This window comes from Galleria mellonella, unplaced genomic scaffold (genome assembly GCF_026898425.1).
Source record: "Galleria mellonella isolate WM207_F2 unplaced genomic scaffold, CSIRO_AGI_GalMel_v1 utg87, whole genome shotgun sequence".
NCBI classification, from domain to species: Eukaryota; Metazoa; Arthropoda; class Insecta; order Lepidoptera; family Pyralidae; genus Galleria; species Galleria mellonella.
The window spans coordinates 3,932,501-3,952,947 of NW_026442166.1; the positions used below are offsets into that span (position 1 = coordinate 3,932,501).

Consider the following 20,447-nt stretch of genomic DNA (forward strand, 5'->3'; position numbering starts at 1 on the left):
GTTTCCGCAGCGCACGCGACGAAAGATATATATATATATAGCATTTCTTTTTACACCTTGAGTTACGTTTTTAAAGTTTTAGTAAGGATCCCTAATCTTTTCTAGCAATAAATATAGCCTATGTTACTCGGGGTAAATGTAGCTTTCTAATGGTGAAAGAATTTTTGAAATCGGCAAAGTAATTTTTGAGTTTATTCATTACAAACATACATACACACATAAATACAAATCTTTCCTCTTTATAATATTAGTGTAGAAGGAGTATAGTTAGTAAGGATTAAATACACTAGTAGACTTTGAACGATATTTGATTATTGAATCCATTACTTATTGTCCATTGCAGCGGAAGCCTGCTCACCCGCAACTTAGCCGACCTGGTCAAGAAGGAGCACTTCATACTGGACAGCGAGTACCTCACCACGTTGCTCGTTATTGTGCCCAAGTGAGTGCCGCTTTGTAAATCGCTATGCCAAACCGTATGGCCAGTGTGCTGTGTGACCAATACTGGGATAATAATTACCAGAGGGAGACTTTGTACAAAAGTCGATTACTTTATCGTATAAGTCGATTAGTACCTCTGTCCCATTCGTGTTTCTACCGTGAAACAGTTGTGTTTGCATGGCTGTGTTTCGGTTTGAAGGGTGGGATATGGCGTGAATTTACTGGGTACAGAGGAATAACACCTGAGTCCCCAGGAATGGCAACGCATGAGGGGTTTCATGGGCGAAACAGTATACTCTGTTATGTCCACGGTACTGCTCATGTCTATAGGCGACGGTTACCACTTCCCATTAGGTGGGCCATCAGCTTGTTTGCCATTCTAAGTTGTATAAAAAAAAAGGTACAGGGATATGTGTGTCAATATTAATAACTTTTAATTATATATGATTAATGATAAATATAAATAAAATAATAATAATAAATGATGATAAGTTCTATAAAAAAATGTATTATTCAATAAAATTTTATTAATGTGAAAATAATATTTTTTTTCTCAGTGTAATATTTTTCTTGTAATTGTTTGTATCTATAATAAGTTTACTATTGTAATCTTTTGGAGGTAACAATAAAGAGTATCTATCTATCGTGTACAGGTCTATGTTCAACGAATGGAATGCCAACTACGAGAAGATAACTGACATGATTGTTCCACGCTCCACCCAGCTCATTCACCAGGACAACGACTACGGGCTCTTCACTGTATCACTGTTCAAGAAGGTAACAACAGGGGGAGACACTGTTCAAAGGTTGTCTGCTTCCCATTAGTGTTTTACCACCTAGTAGTTATGCGTACAGCTGATTGTCCACCTGAAGGGTCCTGTCGCCTTTAAAAATTAAGTAAATTATGCCACATTAATAAAATAAACAATAATAAATTAATAACTCAATAATAAATTCACTTACAGGTGGCGGACGAGTTCAAGCTGCACGCGCGCGAACGCAAGTTCGTCGTACGCGAGTTCTCGTACAACGAGGCGGACCTCGTCGCCGGCAAGAACGAGATCACCAAGCTGGTCACCGACAAGAAGAAGCAGTTTGTGAGTATAGCCGATTTATTTTTACCTAGCCATTAATGATAAGATGGTTCATGTCCTGTTTGCGAAGTTAAGTAATACTAGCGACTAGACCTGGCTTTGCACAGTCTTCTTTAAAAATTAAATACATTGTTGTTTGTTCCTCTCTAATAATTCCAGTTTTCTATATATGAAAGAATGTTTCAAATTAGTTAAATATAATTAAATTAAAAAAAAAAAAAAAGAAAATTAACACAGCTTTACTAGCATGGTCGAGTTTGTATAAAAGAGATAGACATATTAGACTAAAAATTTTGGAAATGAGTCATTCGCTGTTTGAACGCCGAACGGTTAACACTAGGCTCCGAAGCAGCGATCTATTAATTAGCCTGAAGATGCCTCGTTAAGAGGTGAAACACATGTCGCAAAACAAATAGCATTCGGTGAAGGCAATCTGTGGCCAACAGCACGGTTTAGAAAAAAAGTGTCGCAAAACGTGCGTGGACGGCATGGCGGTCGGCGATTGGTGATTAATATAGAGGGTTGTAGAACTTGTGGTAATAATAATAGTAATCAATCTTCGAGCGTTGTCAGTTACAAGCACACTAATGGTAGCGGAATTAAATAAAATAACTCTAATTAATTGACCAGTAAAACTTTGGTGTAAGAGCTCTCAGTTATGATTCTTTTTAATAACATTCAACAGGGTCCGCTAGTGCGATGGTTGAAGGTGAACTTCTCTGAGTGCTTCTGCGCCTGGATACACGTCAAGGCGCTGCGTGTATTCGTTGAATCCGTTCTAAGGTAAATCTTTTTAATATAATACAATTGTAACAGAACTATATCCGTACATGGGAGATATTTAAGAAACAATTATATATTTACTTAATTTTTACAAATTACATAATTATAAAATATACAAATATACAAAAATTTGAAAGTTTTGCCTTTCTGTCTGTATCTTTGTTCAAGCATTACACAAAAACTTATTGCATCAAATTGTATGAAGTTTTCTTTTCTTTATTTTTGAAAGTGTAACTTCTGGTATATGTTTTATTTCATTGGTGTTCCTGCTTCTAAAATCCGCGCGTACGAAGTAGCGAGCATATAGCTTATAGAATAGAGTATAAGTAATTTTTAAGCGATTTCAAAGAAGGAAGTTTTAAAATCGTCAACTTGTTTATCATTCTAATAAAAAAAGCGATGTATATGTCGGGTGATTATAAGATTGGGGGTAAAACCTGGCAGTGAAGAGTCAAAAATAGTGCTCAGTGCCATAGGGGATGCCTATGTCCCCATAATATATATATGCGATAAGATCACCCATTGTTTTCTCATTGTGATTATTTCTTGTAATTGTTTTGTTTTTATAATAAGTTTACTATTGTAATCTTTTGGAGGAAACAATAAAGTGTATCTATCTATCTATCTATGTCTAGCAGTGGACTGTAGTAGGTTAATTATGATCAAAGACAAAAAGAATTTATTCAAAGTATCATACGACTCACACAGTAGCATACAAAACAAGAACAAAACAAACAAAAAGCAATAGTATACAAATAAGAAGCGTCTACCGTCTTCTGCTCAATTGAAGTCTATTTAAAAAAAAATATATTTTATGCATGAAAAATTTATTAATTCACTCTTGCGCCACCTGCCCACTTCTATCTTTTCTCCTTTAACCAAAGCTTGTCTGTAAGAGATCGCCCTAGCGATAAGACCGCCTTTTGTACCTTTATGTATATATTTCAATCCGTATTTATGTTACAGTATTTCACTTGAATTATTCAATTGTCATTGTATATTTTTGTTTATGGTGCAATAAAGAGTTAAATAAATAAATGATTATAAAAAATGTATAATATACAAGTAGGAAGGAGATTATATGCCGTGACACAGTATAGTAAAAAATAACATATATTTCAGATACGGTCTGCCGGTGAACTTCCAAGCGGTGGTGATGGTGCCGTCTCGCAAGAGCATCAAGAAGCTGCGCGACGTGCTGCAGCAGCTGTACGCACACCTCGACCACTCCGCGCAGCAGCACGGCTCCAACGCACAGGACGTCAGTACTTCACATAATTTAACAGAGAAAACTAAAAAAAGTAGTCGACTCGGATACCATTGTCCCACTATAGAGGGGGAGGGATTTTTTAAATGGATGATAATGGAATGGTCATCCCGTCTGCGCTAACGGTATACGCTGGCAGGGCTGCTTTTATTCTCACTGGTGAGTGGTGATCTTACTGTTGGGGGTGAAAGCAGGCCAGGCCAGTGGGGGGAAAGGGATTATTAGTAATGGAGTTTAACAGCGCCATTGCTAGCAATATGCCCTATTAGGTCGACCTCCACGTGATTCCCCCTGGAAACCATCGTGAACAATTCTTGTTGAATTCGTCACGATGGGTTAACTGACCTGCTTCATCCTCACCTATCATCCTTCACTGGTGCCCCGTCGGTGTATACCGATAGCGCGGGTGGGGTTACCGTTGCATTATCACCCATTAAAAAAGATCAGGCCAGCGTATACCGATAGCGAAGGGATCATGGATTCTAAGGGAACGGCATAGAGATTGACAGGGCATATTATTTCCAAAGGATCATACCATTATTGGAAATTCTCTGCCAATTTTCATTGTAGGAAGTAGTTGGTTTCACATCAAAATATCGTTTTTTTTTTTTTTTTTTTTTAATATTTTGCTGTGTTGTCCACAGAGCGCGGAGCTGGCGGGTCTCGGGTTCGGTTCCTCGGAGTACTACCCATATGTGTTTTATAAGATCAACATTGACATGATAGAGAAGAATGCCTAAATATAGGCAACACGCCGTGCTAATATTAGGTAAAGGTATAAATTTTTTAATCTATACAGTTGTGTTTCTGTTTGATTATTTAATAAAATAAGATTGTTTTCCATAATGATATTGCTATTCCCCCCCCCCCCCCTAGGTGACGCTGTGTATTATACCCAGTGCTTTTTTTTATATAACTGATATGGCAAACAAGCATATAACCTGTGTAATGGTGAACGGGCTTACTGTACTCTATGGATACCTGTAACATCAAGGATTTCAAGAGCGTGTTTTCGACCCTTTTTTTTTATTTATTTATGGTATCTAAATAGATATTTATATATATTGAATATTTGATTGCAGGTTTATTGCTACGAGGTTGCGCAGCGGACACCGTCTCGACCACCCAGTGTTTGGTCTAAATACACTCGCAATCAATTGTACAATTATTTTATTTCACATATCTGCTGACATTACACAAATGTTAATTCTATCGGTCCCCATGTAAAATATACATACACTTTTATGTACAGATAATATAGCTGTTATATTATGACATTAAAAAAAAAATCAAGTTTTCTTTGTGTTTATTAAATTTGATGCAGGTTGTTAATATTAGGATTACAATGTCCTATTTTATGTATGTTATTTATTGATAAGATGCCATTGAGAATAGTTGTTGAAATGCAATAATTTGGCGAATCAAAGCTTGGACTTAATTTTGTTATGAACAAAACGGGTACGCAACAATTTTGTTCAGTATTAAATGGTGTTGCGTCGCTGTAATAGTTTAGTATTATATCCGTAAAAATCTGTAATATAAATGTTCAACAAATGAAATATATTGGAGTTGAAAAAGCTATGTAAATAATCACATTCCTCATTATAAACTCGTGTAGTACATAATAAAAATATTATTCAAGTTACTGTTTGTGATAGTATCATTTCACTGCCCCAATCGAGTTTAGCTGACAGAGAAGTTTTATGATTCTTTTTTAGAGTTATTAAACTGTTTTTTTTATACAACTTAGAATGGCAAACAAGCTGACGGTCCACTTGATGGAAAGTGGTAACCGTCGCCTATAGACATGAGCAGTACCATGGACATAACAGAGTATATTGTTTCGCCCATGATACCCCCCATGCGTTGCCATTCCTGAGGACTCAGGTGTTATTCCTCTGTAGCCAGTAATTTCACGCTATATCCCACTGTTCAAACCGAAACACAACCATGCAAACACAACTGCTTCACGGTAGAAACACGAATGAGACAGAGGTATCCAAGCAATTGACTTTTGTACAGTCTCCCTCTGGTAACCATTCATTCATAGAGAACAGGGGGGAAGGGACTATCAGTAATGAGGATGTCAGGCCCCATTCCTACTAATTACGAATTATTAAGTATTCAAGGAAGAATTTAATTGAAAATTAATTCATTACAAGGAAGACTTCCATATGATCCGATTTAAAAACCATCAGTTAATTTGCATGAATTAGACACGATGAGCTAATTGATCTACCTTCATACTCGTCATTTTATCTTCCACTGGTGCTCATGTTTGTGTACTAAAACATATCAGGCAGGTGTGTCCATCCTTTACTGACCTGCCTTCATCCTCACATTCAAGCATACAATCCTGTCTGATATTCATCTAAAAATTGTAACATTCAGCTGTAGCACATTGACCAAATAACATTAATTTAAAACTAGTAAGATGGGCCAAATGACCAGCTTCATCATCATCTATCAGCACTCATGGGTACCCGCCCAGTATATATCAATAATGTAAGTGGGTTTGCCATTTTACTGTCAAAATGCATAATCAGGTTTTTGTTAGCACACTTTTTCTACTGCACGAATTTTTAATTTGATGTGGGCAGTAAATATTTGTAAAAATTATAATTAAAAACTTGTAACTAAAAGGTCTTTAAAATATCCAGCCATGAAATTCCATATTCCCATTTTTTATTACTTAAAATTATGATTATTATCGATTGTAAATATTTCCAAAAAGAAGACAGTTGATAATCTGTGGATAATAAAAATAGAGAATATACATAAAAAAGAACGTGTTGTAAAAAAGTATATTTCAATATATTAACTTATCCAATATTACACCTTATAGACACCACTCAGATTAAAGTAATACTTATTAAGATGTCCATTACTGATATTTTTAGTGAGCCATAATGTTTTAGCTAAAAAAAAGCCATAAATTTACAATAAAAAAAAGTATTCAAAAATATGTAGAAGAAAATATTGTAAAAATTTTAATTCTTCAAAGAAGTTAAAGCTGTTTTTTATGTCAAAACAGTGTGACTGTTTAAATTACAAATAATCAGTTATTTTTTATGTCCTTGGTCTTTATGGGCATTACATTAATATTGATAAATGTTTAGGATGTATCACTTACTATGTTAATATGTTTTATTTAAAAAGATTTCATTACAAACTATGATAGGATTACTTTAGTGTCTTTAAATAAGAAACTTTTTGTATTACAGCTATAACTGTAAAATGAATAAATGTATTTATTCGAACTTTAATGCACAGTGAAATTGTATGTACATTTCGCGGATTTAACAGTGGATGGTGTTCTCTACCAGTCAACCATTATTGGTATGTTTTCAGTATGGTTATTTTATTAAAAAATTTTATCACTTTAGTGAAAAGGTATCAGTTTCATTTTTAATTTAGTATGTTTACTCCACAGACTTAAAAATACAATATCACTTTTGTGAATTATCTCCTTCCCTGTCTTCCCATTCTGCTTCCTCCGGGTCCGGCTCCAACATCTTGGCCAGTAACGAGTTTCCGCCACCGTCAACTTCATTCATTCGGTTAAACAAGGAAGTCAATAGCTTTTTGTTTAAATGATCAGTTTGTGTTATTTCCCGTACGGGTTGCTCCTGAATTTGCTCCGGATTACTTAGAACATTCTTCTCTGGTGTAGGCATTGTGGTTTTGTAGATTTATGAGGAAATTAAAGTATTATTCTAGGTATGGTAGCGCAGTATTCTCACAATATTCACAAGTTATTTCCGGTGGGTTTGATTACTGTTTATGGTCTTCAGACGAGTAATATTACTATTTAGCTATTTTGTAGCGAATGCAATTAACAAAATAGTATTATGTGTTTAAAATTTAGGTAGAATATGATTCATATAGGTAAATAGTAATTACTGTCAATGTCAATTATCTGCTAATGTCACATATGTCATTTTAGAAAGCGAACTTAGATGTAGAATATGAAATTGTAACAAACTTCATTAAATTCAATTTATTGTTTTGAGAAAATAAAAAGAAAGCAAATTTATTGCTTGATATTAATTTTAGTATTTAATTCATTTATTTTTTATTTTTTAATAATTTGTTATTAATTTTAGTACAAGTTAACATAGGTGCCTTCTAGGCGTATCCAATTTTATTTTTGTTGCTGACATCCCTACTAGATTAGACGTTTCGTTTTCGACCAGCGACATTTTTCGTCGGCTGGTGATCTTGACCAAAAAACCCAATTAAAGTTAGTATTTTGGGATAATTAATCACATTATAATAATTTTATTGATTCATTTGTAGTGTTCAAGAGTTTTGTGTCAGTATAGTATTGTAAAATTAAGTCTGTGTTGAATGACACTGTGTGGAACCTTCTTACATAACTTGGAACTCTAAGGACATAACCTGTGTAATCTTTTATTTTTCTATTTAAATTTTTTATTACAGAACCGCGAAGATGTTGGGTCGCGTAGCGCCAGCCGCCGCCCAGGTGACCGCTGTGGTCAACCTACAGCAAAATAGGAATATGGCGACTCTAAAGTCCATTTCCATTCGTCTAAAGTCAGTAAAGAATATTCAGAAGATTACCCAGTCCATGAAGATGGTGTCAGCTGCCAAGTAAGTTATTACAACACTTGCATATTTAATGTAAAAATTGTGGTCAATGTCACAAATTTTTAACCAATTTCAAAAAGAGTTCTTCATATTAGCCTTACTTTTTTTTATATATATATGTGTCGTGCGACACCTTCCTCTAGCTACCCATTGATCTATTTGTGAATCACTTTTGAACATTAAATGTTTTAATATAAGAAGAATTTAATTCTTGTCGAATTCATTCTAGTTTTGATAGTTTTTTTTTTTAAAATTAGGTTTTATTTGTGAAATATATCAACTTACCCATAATAATAATTTAGCTTCTATACAATATAAAGCAGGCTCTAAATTTATCAGCTTTCCTAGATTTCTTTAGAATATTTTGTCATTCTGGTACACTAACAGATCTTGTCTATGATAACTTCTCTATTAATAGGAAAAATTTTAGTAAGTAAAGCAAGTCACAAAATAGTCTTTTGGAAATAGATACTGTACTGATTCTTCATTCATCATCATCATATCAGCCCTTAACCATCCACTGCTGAACATAAGCCTTCCCCAGAAGTAGAGTTTTGCCAGTAGTTGCCATACTTGGCAGCTGGGTTGGCAACTGCAGTTAGCTCTTTAGTGATATTTTAAGCGGAACACTGCTGTCGATCCCTTTACCATTAAGTTCCCTTAGTCACCTCTAAAGACACCCATGGGAATGGAAAGGTTGGCCCATTCTATGCAGGGACCTGCACATGGTATCTGGGCTATAAAATATTGATATGATGTTCATCAATTGTCAATTATATCTACTATGAAACAATCATCTGTGCATTGTCTGTGTATTTAAAAAAAAAGCACTATAAGTTCAGGCAAACAAAGGGAAATTTTGTCTCCAGTAAAATCTATCTCCATTGTTCAAACCACTTTATCAAGGGGGGAAAGGGATTGTTAGTAATGGAGACTGAGAATTTTATTGCTAGCAATATACCCAACCAAGTCGACCTCCTCGCGGTTCTTACTGGAAACTATCATGGTTAATTCCTGATGAATTCATCATGATGGGCTAACTGGCCTGTTTTCATTCTTATCTATCACCCTTCACTGGTGCTCCACCAGCGCATCCCGTTAGCGCAGGCCCCCACCTTACCATACCATTTTCACCCATAAAAAAAAACCACTTTATCAAACCATTAAGGCTCAATTGTCTTGTTTACTGTCTATGTAATTATTAATTTTCATTCTATCAACCACTGCTAAACTGCATAGGCCTCAGAGGCTCCTTGAGGGGGCCAATAGTTGTCATGCTTGGCAGGTGAGTTGGCAACTACATTTAGGCTTTAGTCTTATGTTAAGGGGGTAAGTCTTACTTGTTTTTTACGACGCCCAGTGACAATAATTAATTTTACTGTAATTAGGTACACTCGTGCTGAGCGTGAGCTGAAGGCAGCCCGCCCCTACGGAGAGGGTGCTGTCCAATTTTACGAGAGGGCTGAGGTAATCTATACATATAGAAAAATCTAAATGAAAGGTTTATGAGAGCTTAATACTATTAAAAAAAATGTGGTTTTATCTGTATGTTTCTCAAGTCTTATGTAAAAAATTACTGCATCATATTGGATGCTGTGTTCATAGATGTATCCTTGAAGATTAAACTTAAGATTGTAGTATATTTTTTATCTTAACACTGTTGCTTAGTGGAGTAGGAGGTTGCATGCAATTGATAATAATTTTATCCTGACTAATTGATATGACTATATTTACTTACATGCCTGCATAGATATTTCCTATGAGACTGCAACAGTCATCTACGTGCACTGAAGTTTCAAATCAATAAAGATTAGAATAAAAAAAAGTTAGTTATTTTATTCTAACTGACACAACAAACTTTATATACACAGGGAGAGTTTGTATAAAAGTCGATTGCTTGGGTACCTCTGTCCCATTCGTGTTTCAACCGTAAAGCAGTTGTGTTTGCATAGCTGTGTTTCGGTTTGAAGGGTGGGATATGGCGTGAATTTACTGGGTACGGAGGAATAACACCTGAGTCCTCAGAAATGGCAACGTATGGGGGGTATCATGGGCGTAACAGTATGTGTGTGTACTGTTACCACTTTCAGTTTCACAGTATCTGTCTATCTAGCCTATGTAGCTGGCATAATCACCTAGGTGCATAAACCTTAATAAAAATTAGAATAAAAAAAAAATAGTATTTATTATATATTTTTAAATATATTTAAAGGTTAAGGTAGTTCACTATATTTATGTTTATGGTTATATTAGTGCATTTATCTAACGTGGATATCATAGTTCAGACTTATAGTAAAGTTGGTATTGTTTTTAACAGGTAACCCCTCCAGAAGACGAAAACAAGCAATTGTACATTGCTATGACTTCTGACAGAGGTAAATGTATTATATTTTAAAACTAGTTACAATTATATAGGTATAATACAATCATATCGGCCTTTAACTGTCCATTGCTAAACACAAGCCTTACCTCATAAGGAGAGTTTTGCCAGTAGTTGTCATACTTGACAGGTAGGTTGGCAACTACAGTTAAGTTTTGGTGATGTGTTGAAAAAGGGATTCTACTGCCAATCATTAGAGTTTGTAGGGGAAAACATAAAGTGGGAGAATAAAAGATTAAAAAGGGGAGTAGCTAAACCAACATTTTTCCAATTGTTACACTGAAGTGTACATTTTTTTGTTTTTTTTTTTTTAACTATTTTCTCTTAAATCATAAATATTATCTACAATCATCATAAGTCTACTTTGACATATTTATTATGTCATACAGCTAAGTCTCTCTATTTAGGTAAAATAATAACTAAATCTAAAGATAAAATAAAAGCCACTTGGAAAGTAATAAATAGCGAAACTGGAAAAGTTAATTTTCAAAACAGCAAAATAGCTTTAAATATTAATAACAAATTGGTAAATTCCGACACAGAGGTCGCGCATACATTCGAATCTTATTTTACTAATATTCCATTAATTACGACACAGGCTCTAAAATCTTCCCCGTCTGCTGCTGAAACTTTACTAACAGACAATGTTAGCAAGTCATCAGCTGTATTTAACTTTAGACATACATCATCAGTAGAAATAATGAAAATATTCAAACAACTTAATAATAAAAAAACAGAGGATCTATGGGGTATATCTGTTAAAATACTGGATAGTATAATGGAAATTATTGCGCCCTCTCTTGCTTTTATTTTCAATAAATGTATAGATGAAGGTAAATTTCCTAACATAATGAAAATTAGTAAAATCATACCGCTTTTTAAATCTGGAGATAGGAGTGACCCAATAAATTATAGACCTATATCCATACTCCCAGCACTCAGTAAAATTTTTGAAAAAATAATCCTAATGCAACTTGTCAGTTATTTCAATTTAAATAATTTAATCCACAATAGTCAATTCGGTTTTTCCAAAGGTCGTTCAACTACAGACGCAGGTGCAGAGTTGCTTAGACACGTATTTGCTGCATGGGAAACTAAAATGGATGTGATAGGTGTTTTTTGTGACCTTTCTAAGGCTTTTGATTGCGTTGATCATAATACATTGCTAAAAAAACTTGCTTTTTATGGCGTCAAAGACAATGCTTTAAATTTAATAAAATCTTATCTATCTGATAGAATACAGAAAGTGAAGATTAGCAACGCTACGTCTGACGGGTCACTTGTGCAAATGGGTGTACCTCAAGGATCTATTCTCGGTCCATTTTTATTCCTAGTTTACATTAATGATCTCCCATATGCCATGCAGGATAGATGCGGCATAGTATTGTTTGCAGACGATACTTCATTGATTTTTAAAGTTAATAGAATGACTAATAATTATGACGATGTAAATAGTGCTTTGCGGCGTCTCCTGCACTGGTTTACAACTAACAATCTTATGTTAAACGCTAAAAAAACAAAATGTGTTAATTTCTCTCTATCTAAAATTTTTAATACTAATTGCAATATTAAATTAAATGACGAATCTCTGGAATTTATAGAATCTACTGTCTTTCTAGGAATCACACTAGATAATAAAACACAATGGGGTGCACAAATTCAAAGCCTTGCAGCGAAACTAAGTTCAGCAGCTTTTGCCGTGCGTAAAGTTAGACAGTACACTGATACTGATACTGCTAGATTAGTCTATTTTAGTTATTTTCATAGTTTACTCTCTTATGGAATATTACTATGGGGAAAAGCGGCAGATATTAAGAATATATTCATATTACAAAAACGTGCCGTTCGAGCGATCTACTGTATGAAGAGTCGTGACTCATTAAGAGAGAAATTCAAAGAGGCAAATATTCTCACCGTTGCTTCTCAATTTATATATTCAAATATTCTATATGTTCATAAAAATCTTGACTTATTTCCAAAAAACAGCAATATTCATAATATTAATACTAGATTTAAAGACAAACTTGCTGTCCCCAAGTATCGTTTAGAAAAAGTTAATAGGTCTTTTATGGGAATAGGTATAAAAATTTACAATAAGATACCAAAGGATATGTTGGAATTACCCTTAAATAAATTCAAAACATCTGTTAAATCATATTTACTGAGCAAAGCCTATTACTCACTAAACGATTACTTGAATGACGAGTGTGCATGGCAATAGTTGTTCATGCACTGAATTTTCATTTAATGTTAGACATAGACACCTATATAAATATACATTGTAAATAAACTGGCTTTAAAAAAAAAAAAAAGTAATTCAATTGAGTTTCTTGCCAGTTCTTCTCAATTGGATCTATATACCGAACTGGACGGTAGGGAAAATATAAAATTATAATGTAAAAATTTGACGTTCATAAGCGGCTAAAATGTCCTACATGAATAAATGATTTTTGAATTTGAATTGAATTTAATTTGAATTGACAAATGCAACATTGTAAGCTATCAGTTATAAATTTTTAAGATGTAACTTCGACTACAAATTAAAAATGGCTGCCGTTCTTGCGACCCCCTTTTTTTTATTGATAATGAATAGAGCATATCCTTTAAGGTGTCAAGGTCGAAAATCAAATATATAGATTCATAGACTATTAGTGGATGCTGATTAAAAATAAAAAGAAACAATAGAGAATTAAATATTGCTACTTTTACAGGAACTTCAAGCTGAATTAGTATTCTTTTTCATTTCCATGACACTGTTCGAAATTCAATTGAAAGGTTCAAAAGTTTGCAGATATTGGGGTCGATCCTGATACGCCATTTCTCTAAACCTATTTTAAATTTTATAGTTTCACGAAATTACTATTTTCTAGACCGTCATAAACTAAATTTGTAATAATTTCGACTTAAATCAACTAGGAAGTTTAGTTCATATTAGTCCTTAAAATACAGATTTCGCTGTGATATTAAATTGAAAATTTCATTGAGATAATTTTAGAGAATATCCCTCTTAATATAAAATAGTAATGTAGTAATCTAATGTAGTATGTTGTGTAAACTTTTGCTTAGGTTATACTTAAGTTATTGTTACTAGTAATCTGTAAATATTGTGTGTTACTGAAATAACGTTTAATTCGTTAAATAAAATGTTTGCGACTTGTGGCGTGTCATGTGTTTTTTTATGGACAATAATGGAATGATAGCATCGCCCGCGCTAACGGTATCCACTGGCGGGGCACCAGTGAGGTAATGACAGGTGAGGATGAAAAGGCGGGTTAGTTGGCCCATCGAGATTAATACACCTGGAATTCAGCATGATGGTTTCCAGGCGGGGACCACGTGGGGGTAGAATTGATAGGGTATATTTCTAGCAATGAGACTGGTAGTCCGCTTTACTCACCCCCCCCCCCCCCCCCCCTCCTTGTGTTGTGCCAGGTCTGTGCGGCGCGGTACACACTGGTGTGTCCAAGGTGATCCGTACGCGGCTCAGCGAGCCCGGCGCCGAGAACATCAAGGTCATCTGCGTCGGGGACAAGTCGCGCGCCATCCTGCAGCGGCTCTACGGCAAGCACATCATCTGCGTCGCCAACGAGGTATGCCAGCCCTATCACTTGAAAAATGTTTAAAAACTGTATTAAAACTTGTATTATTTTGTTTAACTGCCACCTTTTGAGGATTGACTATTATTAGTAGAGGCTCGACAGCTTTTCCTATTAGTTATCAATCTCCGACCGTTATTCAGTCTACACACATGTTGTAAAAAATTAAATCAATGAATTCTTTGAAATCTTAAATAATTATAATTTGTCTTTCGGGTGCACACAGTTTCTATTTATCTTCATGTACATAAATCACAATACAATTAACTTTTTTTTTTAAACTAGTTTAATATAAATTGTACTAGTTAAATTATAATTAATATATCAACAATACCTACTAAGCATGAGATGCTTAGTGATAGCTTAGTATAAGAACTACGTGCCAAAACCCTCTATCAGAAATGCTTGTTTTTATGAATAAATTACGAACACTCATTTGGGAATGTCGGCAAAGTACAGTACAAACACAGTTCTTTATCTACTTTTATAACTTATCTATATTGGTTCTAGAGACTTGAGTCTATCAGACAGCAATAAGATATGATTGCTATATGTTAGTAGTAGGCCTTCTCCAATCCTTGCATCCTTTTGCTTTTGTATTGTTTATTTGTTTCTTCTACCTTTATGTCCGTTTTTAATTGCTTCAACATAAAAAAAAAAAAAAAAAATTAAAACAAAATACTGAAAACTTGCTTCATTTGATGACGTAATGTCAGATCAGGTGACCTGTGGTCAAGTTGACAAAACATAATCAAATAATTTGCAATTTCAAATGTTTTATAGATTGGTCGTTTGCCGCCCACTTTCACTGATGCCGCGAAGATTGCGTCCGCCATCTTGTCGTCTGGCTACGAATTCGGTTATGGCAAGATCGTTTACAACAAGTTCAAGTCTGTCGTGTCGTATGAGCAGTCCAACCTGCCGCTCTTCAGCCAGAAGTCTGTTCAGGTGACTACAACATTTGTATTGTCGAAATCTTATAATTACCTAGATATGATATGACAATATATAAAAATGGGACCTATTATGAAATCTTGGAGGTCACATTTTTATTTCTTCTTTAAAAACCCTGCCAATTATAAAATTATTATAGATATTGTAGGAATACCCAGTGTAGATGAGGTATTGATGCATCACAAATTGGTAATAATTGAGACCTTGGTGGTTGCAGGTTCGAGCCCTGTACAATACAAATATGTACATGAGTGTTTGTTTGTATTATAAATATTAAAAAAAAAGTATTTTTACCAAATGTCCAGTACCTACAAGCTTTGCTCAATTTAGGTTTAGATAAAGCTGTGTAATGTGTCTAGTAGTATTTATTAAATATTTTAATAAGAAAGCAAATTTGTATGAATTCAAATTAAAACATTCATTAGATCACAAACTTATTAACCTTATCTAATATGGCAACCAGGGGGGAAAGGGATTGTTAGTAGTGGAGACTGAGAATCTCATTGCTAGCAATATACCCAACCAGGTCGACCTCCTCACGGCTCCCCCTGGAGACTATCATGTTTAATTCCTGATGAATTCATCATGATGGGCTAAGTGGCCTGTTTTCATTCTCATCTATCACCGTTCACTGGGGCTCCGCCAGCGTATCCCGTTAGCGCAGGCAGGGCTACCATACCATTTTCACCCATAAAAAAAAATATGGCAACCATCAATTAGTTAACAAGTTTTTATATTTCAATTTCAGTCCGCCCCAAAGCTGGCGACTTACGACTCTTTGGACTCCGAGGTCATCCAGTCCTACATGGAGTTCTCTCTCGCCTCGATGTTGTTCTATGCTCTGAAAGAGGGCGCTTGCTCCGAGCAGTCTGCTCGGATGACCGCTATGGACAACGCTTCCAAGAACGCCGGAGAGATGATCGATAAACTGACTCTCACATTCAACAGGACTCGACAGGCCGTGATCACCAGGGAGCTCATTGAGATCATCTCCGGTGCCGCTGCTTTGGATTAAAGCATTATTTATTTATCACAATTCAATATTCAACCCCACTTAATCGATCGTAAAACTTTTGGTATTTATTTCCCGTGATGGGAACATGTATTTATGATTTAAAACCATATAAATAACATGGTTTTTTATCTCTGTTCATTAATATATTTATTACTGCCGTTCTAACGCAATCAATAGGAAATGTATAATACTGTGCCGACATTCCCAAATGAGTGTTCGTAGTTTATCCGTAAAAACACGCATTTATCGCTCACTGGCTTGAACACCTTTTACCGATGCTCTGGGACACTCGTTCGATTCCGATGGTTTGGAAATACGTTATGTAAGGTATACAGTGGTGGTTAGCAATAAAGGTTTTGTTTAGATATCCCATTTTGTTTTATTTTCGACTAACGTGTCATCCTTACTAATATTGTAAATGTTAAAATTGGTATTTTAACGGTTCGAGTATTCTTCACGAAATTTGATATACAGTATTGGGTACTTTTTATCTCGGTCACGCAAAGTCGCGGGTGGAGATTAATTAAATGTCTTGTATGTCTTTTTTAAATTGTTCACAATAAAACAAATATTTACTCTTTAAAAACATTCAGAATGTTATATCACCATCATCTTAGAAGGCCGGCAGCACACCTGCAATGCCGCTGGTGTTGTGGGTGATCATGGGCGGCGGTAGTCACTTACCATCAGGTGAGCCGCATGCTCGTTTGCCCCCTGTGTTGTAAAAAGTATCAGCCGTTAACTGTCCACTGTTGACCGTAAATGACCTTGGGGGAAGGAATGGGAATTTTGGATTTTTTTCTTATATAAAATACTAACTTAGATAAAATACAAGCGATGAAATTAAGTTCCACGGGTTTTGTAGATAACTGAAATTTCAATAAAAAAGATCATCAAATAATAAGGTACTTTTTTTGTAGTTTATTCAGTAAACATTTTTTAATTCGCGAAATTTTGGAGGAATGACATTCTTGAAATTGGCTAGGAGAAATCTGGGTATCTGGTAATAAATTATAAATTTTCCTATAATAGTTTTTGTATTTGTGAAGCGTACCAATGTACTGATAGTAGCAAAACAATAGTTCAGGCATGGTAAAGGGCTTTTTTACATGATTCTCTTTTTGATTACATGGCAGAACATATTGCAAGCTGACCCAAGTTTGTAATTGAGTAAAAATTATGAAAATCGTATCATTTGGAGACACAATATATGACTTTTAGGTAAAAAATAAAAAATGTTATCGGGCAACCCTGCCAAAAACGAATATTCTGAAACTTCATCGACTTTACTACAAAAATATGTCAACTAATGTAACCTTACATAGGTTGCAGTATGGATGCAATATGGTAAAATTATAATAAATAAAAACAAATTAATACTCCTTGTAAAATTTTATTACTAACTTATTGTCGATATATTATAACAGTCTTACAGTTAAAAATTAATCTAAAACACGTGAACAAGTCACAAAACAATCGTGATGTTAGCAATACACAAAACTACATGATCTTGACAATTTACCCCTTAAAATATGGAAAAGGCAACTTTGAATAAAATGTATATCGAGGAAAAATTAAGCTGAATAATTAGACCAATTAACCCTTAAATACCTGAAGTTTCAAATTTGATAACGGGGTTATAAATCGCATTGGGCGCCTACAATCGATTTTATTTTAATGTTTGGCTGTTTACATGTTACCAAATGTTTTTTTTTTTTTCAAAATAAATATATAAAAATATCGTTTTGATTTTTTTTTACTATTTTTCCCCATTAGTAAACACAGTAAAGGGTACACTTATATATTTTTTAATTTGATTTAAAAAATCAGGCTTTTAAGGGTTAAGAATCACACGCAGTGAAAATAACGCCTAACCAAGTACAACAATATACAGGTGAAATCGTTTACAATAAAAGTTGATAAAACTAATCTACTCTTCCTTAGCATATAAATTTCGTGAAACAAAAAAAAAAAGAAAAAAAAAAATTGTCGTTTTTATACTCCCATATTAACAACAGGAAGCTTTATTTATAGTTTTTCAACCTGTTTTTCTTTTATGAAAATGTTCAGTTTCACTTGCAATACCTTTAAAAATGACACAAACGATTTCAAATTCCTGTATAACGCTGATATATTTATACTAATATATTACTACTATTTTTAATGCACTCGTATTTAATATAATATTTTGTATTTGAAAATTATTAACACTATCAATAACTAGGTATTGAGCTATATTAAACAATCGCCAAACAATATATCTAGTTAGAACATTTCATATATTATTTCTATAGTGTAAAATAATTGTTGTTTTTATTTATTATATTATTTACTGTTTGAATTCTAAATCAAAATAACTGGTTGAAGGTTTTTTTTTGTAGAAAAAGTTATTTACCTGCACTTTCATTGGACATCAGTGGACTATGTTAGTGTCGGTTTAATTATTTCTTTATTTACATTTTTATGAAATTTTATTGATACCTGGATATTTTATAAAAAGTCGAGTTTTCTCTCGTTTATTAAACACGAATTTTGCAAATACACGAAAATGTAAACTTTTATATTATTAAAATATAAAAGCAAACACTGAAATTTATTGAATTCGTTTAATATTTTACATATATGATATTATTAATACATACATATATATTTATCACTGCCTGTCACCCATTAGGGGGGTAGGCAGACACAATGGAACATTACATGTTTTGATTCAAACAAACCTCTTAATACCTATATGGCAATAAAGTCCATTTGCCATAGACAATAACGTTGACAATTTTTTTCATTATTTTTTTCAATGGTTGCATTAAAATCTACAGTTCTAATTAATTTCAACAAAGTCCCCTTTTAAATATGCGAAGAGAAACATATTTGTGTTGAAATTTTTTATTTTAATGCATAAAAGTAACTAGTGAGCCATTGTTATATTTACATTTAGTTCTAGCTACAAATATCTAGTTAATGTTGGCCCGGAGTCGTCACTAGTATAGTGACGACATAGTATGTTTAATACTCGTTTATGCATTATATTGTGATAATTAGATATTTACACTGTGCCGCCAGCGACCAGGGATATCTTGATCCACTTGTAATATTTCGAATCTGAAACAAATATTTTAAACAATGTTAAATAGTTAATTGGCTTTTAGCCCGCTATATCGTAGGATTTCAGAAGCAAGAAACCTAGTGTAAGAGACCATAACTGGATGGAATATTAAAAATTATGTAGGTCCCGGCACAGAATGGACCAACCTTTCCTTTCCCGTAGGTGTCGTAAGAGGCGACTAATGGACCTTATTGGTCGAGGGATGGGCAGCAGCGCCTCTTTTAAAACATTATCAAACTCTACGGTTGTCAATTCATCTGTCAAGCATGGCAACTATTGGCAAAAATAGTGTAGTCTATATTAATGGACAATGGACAGTTAACCGTTGGTATGATGATCATGGAATATTAAAAATGTAACAAATAAAACATACACTAGATTTTGAGTTAGTTATTCAAGAACACGTGTTTTCGCTAGATTTGCTTGGTATTTTTTTTTTTATACAACTTAGAATGGCAAACAAGCTGACGGCCCACCTGATGGAAAGTGGTAACCGTCACCTATAGACATGTGCAGTATCATGGACATAACAGAGTATACTGTTTCGCCCATGATACTCCCCATGCGTTGCCATTCCTGAGGACTCAGGTGTTATTCCTCTGTATCCTGTAAATTCACGCCATATCCCACCCTTCAAACCGAAACACAGCTATGCAAACACAACTGCTTCACGGTTGAAACACGAATGGGACAGAGGTACCCAAGCAATTGACTTTTGTACAGTCTCCCTCTGGTCTAAATGGTCTGGTCTGGTCTGGTATCTACCTCGGGAACTAAGGGAAGGTTTAAGTTATGTGTAAAGATATATCTCAGAGTGCCTTATATGGCTTTTATGGGGTCAGAAAAATAGAATTTAATCATCGTCATATCAGTTGTTAATTGTTCACTGCTGAGTATAAGCTTTCCTCATGGGGATTTTGCCAGTATTTGCCACGCTTGGTATATGGATTGGCAATTGCAGTTAGGCTTCAGTGGCGTTTTATGGGGTTAATTAGTAGGCGATAATGGAATGGTAACCCCGCCTGTACTAACTTTATACGCTGGCATTGTTAGTAATGGGGTTTAATTGACCCATTGCTAGCAATACACCCTATCAGGTTGTTCTCCACGCGGTTCTTCTTAGAAACTGACGTGATTAATTCTAGTGGAATTCGTCACGATGGGTTAATTGATTTGCTTTTTCATCCTCACCTGTTA

General features: G+C 34.3%; 3 protein-coding genes across 5 annotated transcripts in view; 2 read left to right on the forward strand and 1 right to left on the reverse strand.

Annotated features, from left to right (window-relative positions):
- The window catches only part of LOC113510909 (V-type proton ATPase subunit C), an 18,697-nt gene extending 13,462 nt beyond the window's left edge, over positions 1-5,235 (forward strand). For both annotated transcript variants that reach the window (XM_052902146.1, XM_052902148.1), the window contains exons 7-13: positions 344-442; positions 1,095-1,218; positions 1,407-1,538; positions 2,221-2,318; positions 3,441-3,579; positions 4,230-4,354; positions 4,668-5,235. In XM_052902146.1, the coding sequence (XP_052758106.1) occupies positions 344-442; positions 1,095-1,218; positions 1,407-1,538; positions 2,221-2,318; positions 3,441-3,579; positions 4,230-4,325 (688 nt within the window). In that variant the 3' untranslated portion in view covers positions 4,326-4,354; positions 4,668-5,235. The remainder of the gene's footprint in view (positions 1-343; positions 443-1,094; positions 1,219-1,406; positions 1,539-2,220; positions 2,319-3,440; positions 3,580-4,229; positions 4,355-4,667) is intronic.
- A 2,479-nt stretch (positions 5,236-7,714) lies between these two features.
- LOC113513920 (ATP synthase subunit gamma, mitochondrial) lies at positions 7,715-16,508 on the forward strand. The gene is made up of 7 exons (XM_052902149.1): positions 7,715-7,828; positions 8,029-8,199; positions 9,585-9,663; positions 10,514-10,571; positions 14,009-14,166; positions 14,956-15,120; positions 15,875-16,508. Exons 2-7 carry the CDS (start codon positions 8,039-8,041, stop codon positions 16,139-16,141), a joined length of 888 nt encoding a protein of 295 aa, XP_052758109.1. The 5' UTR covers positions 7,715-7,828; positions 8,029-8,038; the 3' UTR covers positions 16,142-16,508.
- A 1,010-nt stretch (positions 16,509-17,518) lies between these two features.
- The window catches only part of LOC113523476 (inner centromere protein A), a 30,751-nt gene continuing 27,822 nt past the window's right edge, over positions 17,519-20,447 (reverse strand). For both annotated transcript variants that reach the window (XM_052902145.1, XM_052902144.1), the window contains exon 21: positions 17,519-19,246. The gene's annotated coding sequence lies outside the window, so the exon portion shown is untranslated. The remainder of the gene's footprint in view (positions 19,247-20,447) is intronic.